At 33.9% G+C, this 14,189-nt stretch overlaps 1 protein-coding gene across 1 annotated transcript in view; it reads right to left on the reverse strand.

Annotated features, from left to right (window-relative positions):
- Positions 1-14,189, reverse strand: part of MEI1 (transcription coactivator) — a 91,031-nt gene that overhangs the window by 12,759 nt on the left and 64,083 nt on the right. Inside the window, exons 6-7 of the mRNA XM_089833430.1 lie at positions 974-1,118; positions 761-850 (exon numbers count right to left, since the gene is read on the reverse strand). Of these exons, the coding sequence (XP_089689556.1) occupies positions 761-850; positions 974-1,118 (235 nt within the window). The remainder of the gene's footprint in view (positions 1-760; positions 851-973; positions 1,119-14,189) is intronic.

The raw sequence follows: 14,189 nt of genomic DNA on the forward strand, positions 1-14,189 counted from the left end.
GTACTTGGGTATGTCAAACTTATTTATTAATTATACCTTTATATTTATAAAAAATCTGAAATTATGAGTCATGACAATGGTTTTTCAAAACAAGAACAGTGATAAAGTTTGCAAATGTAATGTATTATTTTCAGTTTCAGATTTGCTATATGTTTGAAATAATAATACATGATAAATGCTTAGATGCATAACAAAGAAGGCAGACTTTAAAAATGAACAAGAGGATCCTAAATCGTATAACAATGACATATTGCAAATGATAAACTTATGACTTGAACAGTGATAAAGTTTATTTTTAATGAGTATCAAAGTTTCAAACTGATTTGGTATTGAATTAAGTTTGATAAACAACAAGCTAATGCAAAAATAAAAAACCAAAAAAAAAAATCAGAATCTTAATCAAGGTCCTTAGCTATGATGCTCTCCACCGAGTACCCGGTACGTGGGATACGTGTACCCGGTACTTGGGTATGTGGGTACTCGGTGGGTACATGGGTACTCGGTGGGTACGAGTACCAGGGGTGTGGGTACGAGTACCCATGCAACCTTGGTGATCATGTATCTAAATACAGCTGAAATTGAAAATGTGTCTTCAATACAATTGGAAAGAAAACATTTCAAAAATTGGGACAAAACTAAACTAAGTAAATTGGAGGTTACAACTAAGATAATTTGAATATATAAATGAAATCAGCCTAGAAAGAAAATCTAAATTTGAAAATGCAAAAACTGCTTTATGATATAATATAAAAGGATATATTACAAAGCAAGTGAGTGCACTTCTTTGTCAAATCTGCAGAATAATGTCCTCCATATTGTATAATAAGTCCCTCGAGTTGTTTCCTTTCATCTGCAAAAGATAATAAGAACAAGATGCATGTGCTAGTATTCAAGCCAATTCTGTAAACTGAGACTACTTCATTCAACTTCTCTTTCACAAAATGAAAGAAGCAATAACTACGATTGCAACCACCTGGAGGGATTCCAGTTGCACATATTGTCAATCCAGAAAAAGGTAGCATTCGATATGGCTCATGCGGAACAAGGCGATGTTCGCGACAGCACTGATGCAACCATTCAATGGTCACTACTGGCTTTCTCAAAACGTTGAACGCCCACTACGTTCATTGATGCAATAAAATTCTAAAGTCAGTATAACATTTTTTTCCTCGATGATCCACCCTCAACATTGCTTTTGAAAATATGAATAACTTACCGAATAAAACAAAATTCAGTTAAAAACCTAAAATAATATGTAAAACAAAGTATACATTAAACAAAAAGACTAATAGACCACTAATATAGAGATCAAAGAACAAGATAAGCTAGAACATCAAAAAGTGCACTGAAGCAAATGTAGAGAAGACAATACAAAGATGCCATGCACTTGACAGTGTGGTTGGGGTTATTTTGATGGAAATCAAAATAGGTGGGAAACCACTCAAATAGTTTTCAAACTCTTTGAGTACTTTCTATTTTTTTTGTTGGGCAAGTACTCACAAGTTTGACTCTCAGGTTTTTATAGACACAAAAAAACATGGGTAGAAGTGTCGATGCAGGTAAAACGCTGGCTAAATGTGTTTTTCACATGCTTTTTTTTCGATAAAACCATGTGTTTTCTCTTTCAAGATGTCAATTTTTAATTTAAAGCATTATGTAATTGAATTTTACAAAAAGAAATGTTTCTTTAAGAGATTTTATTATTTTATTTTTTATTTTTTATTCTTTCTAGGTTGTTGAGTTTTTGCCAAGTTTTTGTCAAAGTTTTCTCTAAGTTTTTGCTGAGCAGAAAATTTTGGGCTTGCCGAGTCCTCTTGAGTCTGAGTCTTCAAACTATGATTGGAATGCCATAATCCTAGGAGAGTATATTGAATTTGTCTTGTGGGTTGGCTGTAGTCTCTTTTCCATCATTTGAAATGAAAACATTATAATTTAGAACCCTTGACAATTGTAGCTTTGGCTGATGTAAATTCCTTTTCTTTATTGCTCAGTTGAAGACGTTTTGAGTCCCCTTCTACCCAAGTACATGAATTAGAGTCCACCTTATATTTGCAATTACATCGTATGTGCTGCATTATTTCCATAATAAAGCAAAATTGACTCATCTGAGCAGAATGGCTTTGTTAGGAAGGCATCTATGTTACATGGAAATCAAATTTCTTCAAGCCATCATGAAGTCCATGGGGCACCAAAAGCAGCCTCTAACAAACACCAATTAGGATGCCCTAATTGATGAAAACGCTTAAACTCACTGATGATGGTTTTTCTCTTTATGAAAATCAGCAACCAAGGACATTGCCAAATTCCTCATAGTTAGAGAATCTAGAAGTGTATCAATAATATCAAAGTTCAAATTTCTCAAAACATTCTAAACATGTATTTGTTGGATAAAAATTGGGTAAATACTGTTTTGGACCTAACTTGAGTCTGCTTTGACCTTCAAAATCATTGGTCTTCAACCCTTAATTGGCAAGAGTCAAATTCTAGGAGATGCCAAATTGGAGAGATTTCCCTAGGCCCAAAATTAGATTTATGACTTCTTTCAAATCTCTATCCAAATGGAGATAGATGGAAAAAAATTAAACTGAGATCTGTAGTTTCTAACTTCTAAGGAATGTCAGTTTACAGAAGAGGCTGTGGACACCATAGAAGCATAAATTGTTTGGGGAATTAATCAGCAAACCAGAGGAGTAGGATTTCTTTGAACAAATAAAAGAAATAAGGGAAAATTTGGATTTAACAAAAAAAGTGAAAATTTGAAGAAAAACAATCAAGAGCTACTTTTAAATTTATTTATTTTCAATTTAAGGATTGGGTAATAAATCAGCAAACTAGAGGAGCAGGATTTTTTGGAAAAATCGGGAAAAATATATATATATATTGGATTTACCAATAAAAAGTGAAAATTTGAAGAAAAACAGTTGAGAACTACGTTTTTTAAAACTAAAGGACATTTCCATAGCATAGATGGTAATTTGGATTTAACAAAAAGATTGAAAATTTGAAGAAAAACAATCAAGAGCTACTTTTTAAGTTTTTTGTTTCAATTAAAGGGTTGGGTAATAAATCAGTAAACTAGAGGAGTAGGAATTTTTTGGAAAATTTGAAAAACAAAACCAGAAAAATTTTGGATTTGCCAAAAAAAGTGAAAATTTGAAGAAAAACAGTCAAAGCACTTTCACAACCTCCTCTTGATATATTTTCAAATTGAAGGATTCAAAGTTTTTATAATGATATTGTTTATATAAATTCAATCGAGCTATGATTTAGAGTAGCACCAAAATTTGATGTGGGCTTTCATATTTTTCAAAATCAGAATGTAGCTTTTTTGCAAAATATTGTCAATAAAAGAAAACCTTCACATTCATATAAGTAGAATTCATTTGCTTGCAACCCCATTTGCAAAACCTTCAACAAGTGTTGTGCCTTATGAACCATTCATCAGAAAGCCCCTTAAGCTCATCAAATGATAAGTAGAAGATATTTTCCACAAGTAAAATTGTTATATTGCTATAAAGATTCATCTATGTAGCTCACCTAAGTTTCATGAGTAGTAGTTCACAAGAACCCGTCTCTCCTGTGTTAAAACTAGAGCCCGAAAATCCATGAAGATAATCAGCAATAAGAAAGAGAGAAAACTGAAACAAAGAACACTAGAATTATCCTAGGAAAACCCTTCGAGATATGAAGAAAAAAAACCTAGTGCAATGTCCCTTTTTTGGCAGGTCTACGAAGTTGATGGAGTTAGATCATCATAGCGACCCTTGTGAGCTGACAAGGTGTTTTAGGGGTCCCAGATATAGATTTACTATTTCTAGTAGGTTTATTTTTGGCAGTGCAGTGGGTGGCTTCAACAGTTGCTCGTCACCTGTGGTAAATTAAATTAATAATTGCATGAGCTCTTATTTATTATCAAGTTGCATTATTATAATAATGTTTATATTATTATAATTGTTACCACACTCATATTTTTCTTGTTAAAAGTCTCAAACATAAGTCATTTCTTAGTCATGAAGTTGAACTTGAAGCTTCATTAACTTCAAGTTCAAGTTTGCATCCTCCCATTGTCTTTCATGTATCAAAGTCCACATTCACTGCCCTAAGTCAGTCCTGTTGGAGTTGAAGTCGAAGTTGAAGTCGGAACATCTCAAACTTCAACTTCAATATCGTTTTTATGTACTAATGTTATGTTTTCATGCAAGCATTCAATCCTTGAAATAAAAAAAGGTGAAAATGGGACCCAATGATGACATTTTCCAAGGCACGTGGAATAATAAATAAGGATGTTAAAGAGGCACATGTCTTGATACGGCAAGATTTGGGAAAAAGGCGAATTTGTCATTTCATGATGACATGGAGCATTAATAGGCATGTGGATTTGATGGGCATTAATAACAAATCACTCAAAGGGTCTTTTCGGGTGCACGGCACACAAATAGTAATTATTATATTTACTTGCCAAATCTGTACTGAGATTTTCCTCATAAGTTATCCCTTAAATGCATTGCTTAGCCATTTCATTGCTTATTCTGCCATTTGCAAAAGGGAAATCTCGGCGTCATCTGGTAGGGAGAACGTGTTGCAGGATAAGCTTTGCTAAACTGTAAGTGCACCGCCATTTCCCTTTGTAATATCACTTGTGCTTGCTTTCACTTTGAAAGGTTTTAATTTGCGTCTTTAAGACCCTGTCACCCCTTAGCAAGCCATGACATTGTTTCGCCCCAAAATGCCCAAATTGGAAAAACCATGTCTCCTTAGCTCTTTACCTGAGATTCGTGACACATTCCTGGTTAACAAAAGCTTGACCGATGTTATTGAAAGAGCTAAAAATGCCCAGTCAGGTCCTATATATCAAAAACTGGTTAATAGCGGGTTGCTTGAAGCCGCCGCATTCCCTGCAGCTATTACATGCCAAGAGTTAGTCATTGAATTCACAAACCACTATGATCCAAGCACGAGATGTGTCAAGAAAATTTCAAGGGAAGTGGTAGTCAAAATCAACAAGACAAGTGTTTACTCAGCCCTTAGGATCCCTCACAGAGAGCCCTATGAACCATGGACATTTGAGGAGGCAGAACGCTTGTATGCTAAGAGGAAAAACAGTTATGACAATAAAGTAGCCCAGTCTTGGCTCCTAAAACCAGTAGAAGGTGGTACAAGGTTTTCCAAACCTCTAACCACTGAACATTTCATCAAAGAAATTGCAGATATTGTGCTTTTGTTGAACAGGGTCAAAGGAAATGAGCATGCATTTCATTGGCAAACATGGATGTATTTCTTCATTCAAACGATTGTGGAAGGGGATAAGTTCATCAATTGGGCTGACCTAATTGCTGAAAATCTACACAAGGGTTTAGTGACTTTTAACAATTTTGGTTCATTCTTCCTATCCTCCTTTTTAGTCTATGTCTTGGCAGCATCTAAAGAATGGGAAAGCCTTCCACATTCACCATGGACAGATGAAACGCCCATTTACTAATACTATAGTGATCTCCAAGAGGCTCCTCTGTGTTAAGAGTTCAGAAGGGTAAACGATGTCTTCTTGGGAAAGCTAGTTTTTGAGCTTCAGGGTCATGAAAATAATAGATTATCTGAGGAAGCAATACAGGCTATACAAGTCTATGGCTATTTCTATATTCAATTCCCGAAGTTCACATACCTCAAAGTAGGTGGTTATTCAAGTGAACCATTAAAGCTGCCTCATTATTGCCTAGAACCTGTTGTTTTATCTGAAATGTGTAGACAATTTGTCTCTGTGGTGGAGTCTTCTGAAATTTTCAAGAGGTCTTCTTCTATTTTCTTTCCCATTGAAATTGGCCACTACAAATGTCCTAATCTAAAGCAAGCCATGTTGACAAAAGAAGCATTGACCCGTCTATGTTTCAAGCCTTTTTCCCCTGGAGAAAACTTTGATTACACAAGATTTATCAAGAACAATTTTAAAAATGCAGTTTCTTTTATTCACATTCCACATTTAGGGGACTACTGGGCAAATTGTCCTGATGAGTTTGAGGTAAGAAAAAGGTTATGGTCAAGGTTAACAGTCAAACAAATCAATATGTTTAATGTTGATCTAGACACATGTGGGTTAAAGGAAGAAGATTCAGAAGAAGTAATTGATCCATTTTATACTGATCAAATTGAATGCATGCCTATTCCTGAGATTGATTGGGAAGAAGAGAAGAAGATGATTTGTTTTCTCGCACTAAGGATGTGTTGACTAGGACTGAAAATTGGCTAAAATCAAAAATTGTTGTTACCCCTGATCCGTTAGGAAAATCTTCAAAAACCAAAAGTAAAAAGGCCTCCCAAAAGCACAAAGCTACCACTAACCAAGGTGTTCATGGTCCCATTGTAGGTTCAATTGAAGTTGAAGCTGAAGCAATCCCACAATCACTTCAACGTCAAGTTCAAGCAAAGACTCCTAAGGCTAAAAGGGTGACTCGTTCAAGTACAAAGAAAACATCATCAAACAAAGGCAAGGAGAGGATGACAGTTGATCTTGAGGATACAGAAGAATCAACTATGGCGGACAATGTACCAAAACCCCAGAAGTCACCAGTAAATACTAATAGTCAAGAGGGTAACCTCACCTTGGCTAGGTTCTCCCTTGTAGCTGATAAGGAACCAATAACACCCAAGTGGTTGGAGATTTTTGTTGAAAGGAAGCGGAGTATGGTGCCTCTTTCAATGCCAATTGATGATTTAGTTAGTAAATGTTTGGGGAAAACCCCTAAGGTGAAGAAAGCCAGAACAGAATCAAGAGTCAAATTTGATAAAAACTCTAGGCATTGGTCAGCTGAAATAGCCATGCCACCAGATGGAAGCTCTCAAGAATCTCTAACCCCTCAAGATTATCAAATAACAAAGGTTGACTTGGGAAAAGCAAACTGCGCAATGGATATGGAGTTTTTCGAAGCCTCTAATAAGAAAATTGCACACAGAGTATGGAAGGATGGGTAGGATAAACAAGAGATGAAGGAGACAATAAAGAACATGGAACAGTATATCAATGCCATCCTACACCCAGAATCAAAGCCCATCAGTGAAATGTCAGCAATTGTAGATGTGACGTCTACAACCAACCAACAATCAATTTGCAGAAGTGCAAAGCGGTTGCAAAGACAGCAAGGGAGTGGGTGCAGGGTGTCCTAGATGACACTGTGAAACAGATAAATCCCCTGGATAAGGCCTCGAAAGAAATCTCCGCCATCACCAAAAAGGTAGAGCTGAGCAATGAAGGGTATGAGAAAGAAAGGAGCAATTGGGCAAAGGTGGTAATATGGTTGGAAGATATCCAAGAATTTGGACTTCAGAAATTTCAAGCCGAGTGTCCTATAGCTAGTTTGGATGAGAAAACCTTGAATGTAATCAAGGATTGTATTGAATGGAGGAACGAAGCATTGGTACAAGGTATGACTGAAATCAAAGAAACTCTGCAAGAACTCAAAGTTGTACATGAAATAATTCAGGGAGACCTCAAATGGTTTGGCAAACACTTCACAGATAAAGAGGATGACTCTGTTGCCCAAGCAGAGGAAGTGATTAAAGAAGTGCAGAAGAAATTCCAGGAGCTCCAAGATAAGAAGATACCAACTAAGCAAGACCTGTCGAATGTAACCCACACTGAAGCCATTCTGATAATCAACTTGAAACATTTGGAAATGCATGAGGAAAAGATGGCGGAACTGAAAAAGCAGAAAGAAATCTGGAAATAGCGACTCGCTTACATTGGGCTGCCTCATCAATCAGTTATCTCTGCATTTTCGACCGCCTATGAAGCATGGAAAGCAACAAGGAATGCGGCTGGCATGGATGGTGCTACTTGATCGAGATGCATAGTTATCAATAGTTACTTAGTTGTTCTTTCTGGTTTTTACTTTCTCGCATTTCGGTTAACACAGTTGTGTTAACTAAAAGACTATTTTACTCCTGACGAGGTAATTTTGGCAACTGTCCAGCCCCATGCCTTATATAAATGTAATAATTAGTATGGCATAGGGTTAATCTCCAGTAGACTAATAAGCAAAATTATTTTTGTTTTAGGTTTAATCTTAAATTTTCGAAGTTAGCATTTCAGATTATCAACAAACATAAATAGAACTCTACAGTTTGATTTTGCTAAAGGCTTTTGGAGGTAGATATTATTGTCTGCTTGTAGTGCCTGCCCCTAAGTTACATTTTTGCTATCATTGTCGAACCCTTTTAGGCTAATTTCATGTTTGATGATTAGTAGTATTGTTTAGAGATTATCAATTATTGTTTCAAATTTAGTTGATTTTTTTAATGAGATTACTTGATACTCTATATTTCATGTATGCATGATGATCATTACAGTGCTTTTAGTTATTGATGATGATTAGTTGGATGGTTTATTATCATGTGTGTGTTTTCTTATGGATACTTACCCCATACTCGCATGTGTATGGTGTGCGTGTTTGTTTTCTTTATGTATGGCATTTCTGATGTGGTTAAGGACGGGAGTCGTAGTCACCTGCTAGTCGAGATCTACACGATGCACCACTTCCTGCCATTGCCTGTTTAGCTTAGAATATTGTGTCTGTACATGCGTGGATTTTATGTAGGTTGCAAGTACCAGGTATCGACTTCCCTGAATTGCCAGGATGAGCGTACCCTATCGCATTATCTCAATGGTAAGAGAGGGGAGATAAATTCTTAAGTCCAAATCCCATACCTTTTAGCCATTTGTCCTAATTAAAAATTAGGACAAGTATCTGAGTCAAGTACCCTTCGAATGCATCGGATGACATTAATTCGTGATTATAACCCTTTAGTTTGATTTTGTATGTGTTTTTCTATGATGGGTTTTTGTATGTTGTTTTATGAGTCTTTGATGTATTTTCTATTAATTAAGTCTAATTATAAGATTAAATTAATGATTTAATTTAATGGAAAATGATTATGATATTTTAATATTTAATTTTATTTAATTAATTGAAAAACTAATCAAACAAAAAAAATTAAATTTGAAGATAAAGTTATAAGTTTAAATTTAGAACGTGATAATATTTATTTAATTTAATAATAATATATTTAGAAGTCATTTTTAAATAAATGCTAAATATTATTATTAATTCAGTTAATAAATATTTTATCAATTAAGTTTCTAAAATAAATTAAGAAGTGAAAAGATATTAATTTATAAAAAGATTCAAGTTCACATGATGTGTGCATGAGTTGAAAATAAAATAAATTAATTAAAAAGATTAAACATGGAACTTAATAAAGATATTTTAATAAAGTGAGTGCATGAAATTAAAGTAATAAATTAATTAAAAAGAAGTCAAGTGAAAATTAAATAAAGTAATTTAATAATTCATTTCTTGTGCATGAAAATATAAAAGAAAAGATTAATAAAAGTTAATTTTAGAGTTAACTTTGGTGAGCAAGGAGTCCTCTCGGGTGAACACACAGTTAGTGCCCCGATTTGAGGAGAGAACTCCTTATTATCACTTAAGGGTTCATTTTCGAAACACGTGAATTTTTGGGAGATGAATTTTGGATGCGAAATTTGGAAGCGAATTTCAGAAAGAGAATTCTGAGAAAATTTTCAAAAAAAGGTTCTTGAAGAGGAGCGAAGTCTCTCACAGTTTTCGGGGATTGCGTTTTAGCATCAAGCTCAGGTAGGGTCTTGTATTTTGATCACTGATTAATTATGCAATTTTCTTTTCCTGTCTTCTTCGTGCCTGTGGATTGTTAATCTAAATTCTCTATGATGAAAGCTTAAACATTTCAATATTGTAAATTATTAAATGCTTGTCAATATATTCGACATACGTAGAGATTAGAAAAATGATCAAGAATCTTCGTTCACTAGATTAAAGAAATCAAGGAAGGGTTGAATTTTAAATTAAATGAAAATTTTAGATTGAAAATTCGAATGTTCAAAAATATCTTCTCTATCAGAGTACTGATAAAAACAATTTCAAAAAATATATATATTAAAAAGAAAATTTTATATATATATATATATATATAATAAAAGAATAATGTTTGAATTAATTTTATTAAATTTGAATAAAATTAAAATTAAAATACATTAAGTGAATATATATAATTTATGTTAAACTTTAAATGAATCTAAAAATAAATGGTATATTTATGGGGGGGAGTTTTATTTAAATTGTAAATAAAATTATATATATATATATATATATTATGGGGGAGGGTTTTACACCCCACCCCACTTACCTCTTATGTTCGGCCGCTCCCACACTTCAGTCGCAGTGTACTTGACTGCGAATGGTGGGGTGGTGTTATTAAACCACCGCACAACTGATATAAGGCCAGCAATGTTATTTATTTAAATAATTTTTGTTTTAAAAAAAAAAAATTTATTTATAAAATTTATAAACTTTGTTAATATTTTATGCCAATTTAATAATAATTTATTAATGAAGTTTATAATATAAAATTTATTATCTAATAACTTTATTAATAGAATTTAATATGAATTTATTATTATTGTAATAAATGTGTTAATGGATTTTAATGATAGTTTCATTATTAATTTAATAAATTTATTAATATTTATTATTTTAATAAATAATTAATAAAGAGTAAAATCATTTTATATTATTTTTTTAACATTATTAATTAGTTTAATTAAATGAAATTAATTAAGTCTAATATACGAGAGTACTTAGTGGAACTTAGATTTATTTATTTTTAATGATGATATTGATTTTAATAAAATTGTAATTATTTTATTTAAAATCATTAATTGTTACTTTTATAACTTAGATAAATGATTATCCTTAGATTATTTATAGGGTAATTGTACAAATCATTTAAATATAGAAATGAGTTAATTGCAAGGGTTAATTGCGAAACTTATTACTTGAAACATATATGAAACTAGAAATAGAAACCTTATTTTAATTCAACAATATTTTATCATTCAAACCCAAATGTGAGACTATGATGTTTTCCATGTACTATCTATGCTTTGGGGGTCTTGGGGTTGATTAGATGTTGACCAATTTAGGTTGTTACCAGAGGCTTGGAGGTTGTGTGTTTGTGATGTTATGATGTTTTTTGATCTTGATCTTTTTATATCGAATCATGGTAATATGATGGTTGCTCTATGATATGGTTGTATTTACTGCTTGTTATTGCTTTCCAGTCTTCTTGTGTAAAGCTAAGGTGTATAAATATGAGATACCTATCTTAACCATTTTTGAGCCCTCGATCAATTATACTTGGATTACTTTTCAGTCACCTTGATGGGACTGAGGTGTTTGTTGCTATGTTCTTGATGATGTCATGTTTGACTCGACCATTTTGGAGTCTTCGATCAGTATTGTGATTTATTTTGGGATATTTTCCGATTGCTCGTTGAGAACCATTGGATATTGTGATTTATCATTGATGCCTTCAGTTGCTGATAGAGAACTGTTGTGATTATTATGATTATCATTTCATACTTTTCAGTTGCTCGTGGAGAACTGATGTGATTATTGTGGATTATATTTATGATGCTTTCCAATCGCTTGTATAGAGCTGAGGTGATTTTGTGATTTGTGATTTCATAAGCCTAGGGTAGGTTATCTATGTGCAGTGTCGAGAAGTGGCTTGCAATGGGGGACGGGGACCCTAAGTGGCTCTGGGGATGACTCATTGTGAGTTGTTGTTTTTAATAAGTGATAACATTACACTAAATAGGGATTAAAATGAGCCTAATAAGATAATTATATATTCTCTCCCATGCCTCCAGTGCTAGTACAGACTAGGATGGGGTAGAGAGAATGCTTGGTTACGACCTTGCATTCCATAGTGTGCCTCGTTAGTATGAGAGGATACTACTAGCCGCAGGGATCACTAAGGACCCGGGATTCCTATGAGATTGCTCAAGGATTGCTCGGGTAACTTCTACCTGACTTTTACGATGACACTTTCCCACTTGCATAGTAGGTTTCCTATGTGTCCTGTGTGCCTTTGGGTCTAGATGTCGATCTATGTTGGAACCCTTGAGTTAGAATACTTTTAGGATTTCCTGGACTTAGAGAGTATTGTGATATGTGATTTGTTATCTTGTTTGGGACTTGAGACTATCTCCTCAGCGCGGTGGGAGTGGACTATTTAGGTTTTACGCAGTCGGGTGTTAATGTTTTTTCACTCTTACCATTGAGATCCGTCCGTAGCCACCATGGCTGGAGCTTCTTGGAATGCTTGTGTATCATGTTTAGGTGATGTTATTTACTAATGCATTTCCTTATATTGATGATTAGTATGTGATAGATGATGTTATCTGCTTTGTAGGATCATCTTATGCTTTATTATAGTATGTTAGATTTCTTTATGCATATGTTGTAGCATGTTTTAAGAGTGATGTCCCTATTACTATAGTACCGATGATCTTATCGATGACTTGGGATGTTACGCGCAGGGGATGGCTAGGGCCCATGATGGTCTAATGGTGCTATTGACGGTTGGGAGGAATCGTGTACTTAGTTATGTTTTATGATGGATAGTTGTATTTCATGTTGGATGTTTATATCTTTTATGATGGATGGATGTATCATGTATGGTGGATAGTTTCATTTATTTTACTGTACTTTATATCACGGATTCATGGAGGATGATGTATCTTTATTTCTATTTCTACATATGTATATTCTTTTAGCCTTTCATACCCTGTGACATGTACAGTGGATGATTGTGCATTCCGAATTAATTTGCCAAAAGGCATTCAGAACAAATGTATAATATGGACTTTGGACTTTTCATTATTCTTTCATGTGGATGTGGTAGTTGTTAGACTTAGTATTAGATTAATTTTAAATGTGACTCAACATCTTGGGATCCTTAAGGAATTTAACCTGTTATGTATGTTTTAGTTGATTATATGTTATTGCTTCCGCTACTGTGTGTTTGATGTGTATGATTATCTTTTTTGTTTTTAAATAAAAAAATGTTACGAAACTTAGTAAAACTTTAGGTCATTTCTTTTGGGTCCCTTGGTGGGGCTTTACACTGCTTCTTCAAATCTGTGTTTCTGAAAATACTATTTATATAAAAAGCTTTTGCTATGCTTGTCGTTCATTCTGAGATTGCCTATTCAAAAATTTGAGGAGCTATGAGAGGTGAATTTCATTCGATCTGCCTGCTTGTTTGCTTGACCTTCAATTATGTGGATAATATTGATAGTTAAGATCAAGTGGTTCTTTAGCACCCAGATCTATTTTATATTGATGAAATAGAATAAGCTGATTCAGCATTTTCAGCAAATTGTGTTTTTGAAAAGACCTTTCCTTTGGGGTAAAAGATCGAAAAATCATTCTTTTTCAATAAAGCTAGATGTGCCTGTTTTACTGAAGAAAACTTTTAAGCAGAGATTTCCTTAACATTCTGTAGGAATTCAATTTGTTAGTATGCATTTTTCTCTATTTTGAATACCAAATCATTTGAGAAAAATTGTTTACTAACAATAATAATGACATTAAGTGATAATTCTAAAATGTGTGTTGAAAGTTTCTAGTGTTGAGTTCTTTTGGGAAACTTCCACAATTTCTGAAGTGGAGTTTTTAGGAAAGTTTGGGCCAATGAAAGATTACAAATGGGAGCTCATTCCATGGGGAAAAGCATGCTCGATTATATATTTGATTTTGTGCCTTTGTGGCTTTTTCCTGGGTTCTTAACTATATGCCCTCGCTGATGTATAAGGGTGGAAATTCTTTTTGCAATTTAGCTGCTGAGGTATAGCTAAGTTTGCCCAACTTATCTATTGTTCATCACTATATCTGAGAAGTGTTTTCATTCCACTGCTGAAGTATAGTGGATTTGATAATTGTTGGATTCTCCTATTGTGCTCACTGTGGCTAAGGAGATGAACATCCAGGAGGTTAATTAATTGTTGTTGTTTAGCAATTAAGGAGGAATCGAGCTAGTTATTGTGATAGCTAGACATGTCATTCTGGAAATACGTGTGGTATTGGGGGATTTCAATTTGGACATTAGTGAGGTATTGTAGGTGATTTGCGACATTGAAATACGGCTAGCAAGTGGCCAAGTAAATCTTCTACAATCATGTGGGTAACTTGTGAAGTGACATTGATATCAAACGTCCTTTATAATTTTGCTGCTGTTGTAATTCGGATCTGAATTCACCATTTGGATATTGGGCGTGAAGTCTGGTTGCATTTGAAGTTGGAGGTGGCAGCCACCAA

Source organism: Cupressus sempervirens, chromosome 5, assembly GCF_028749045.1.
Source record: "Cupressus sempervirens isolate cs-2001-9-10 chromosome 5, ASM2874904v1, whole genome shotgun sequence".
NCBI lineage: Eukaryota > Viridiplantae > Streptophyta > Pinopsida > Cupressales > Cupressaceae > Cupressus > Cupressus sempervirens.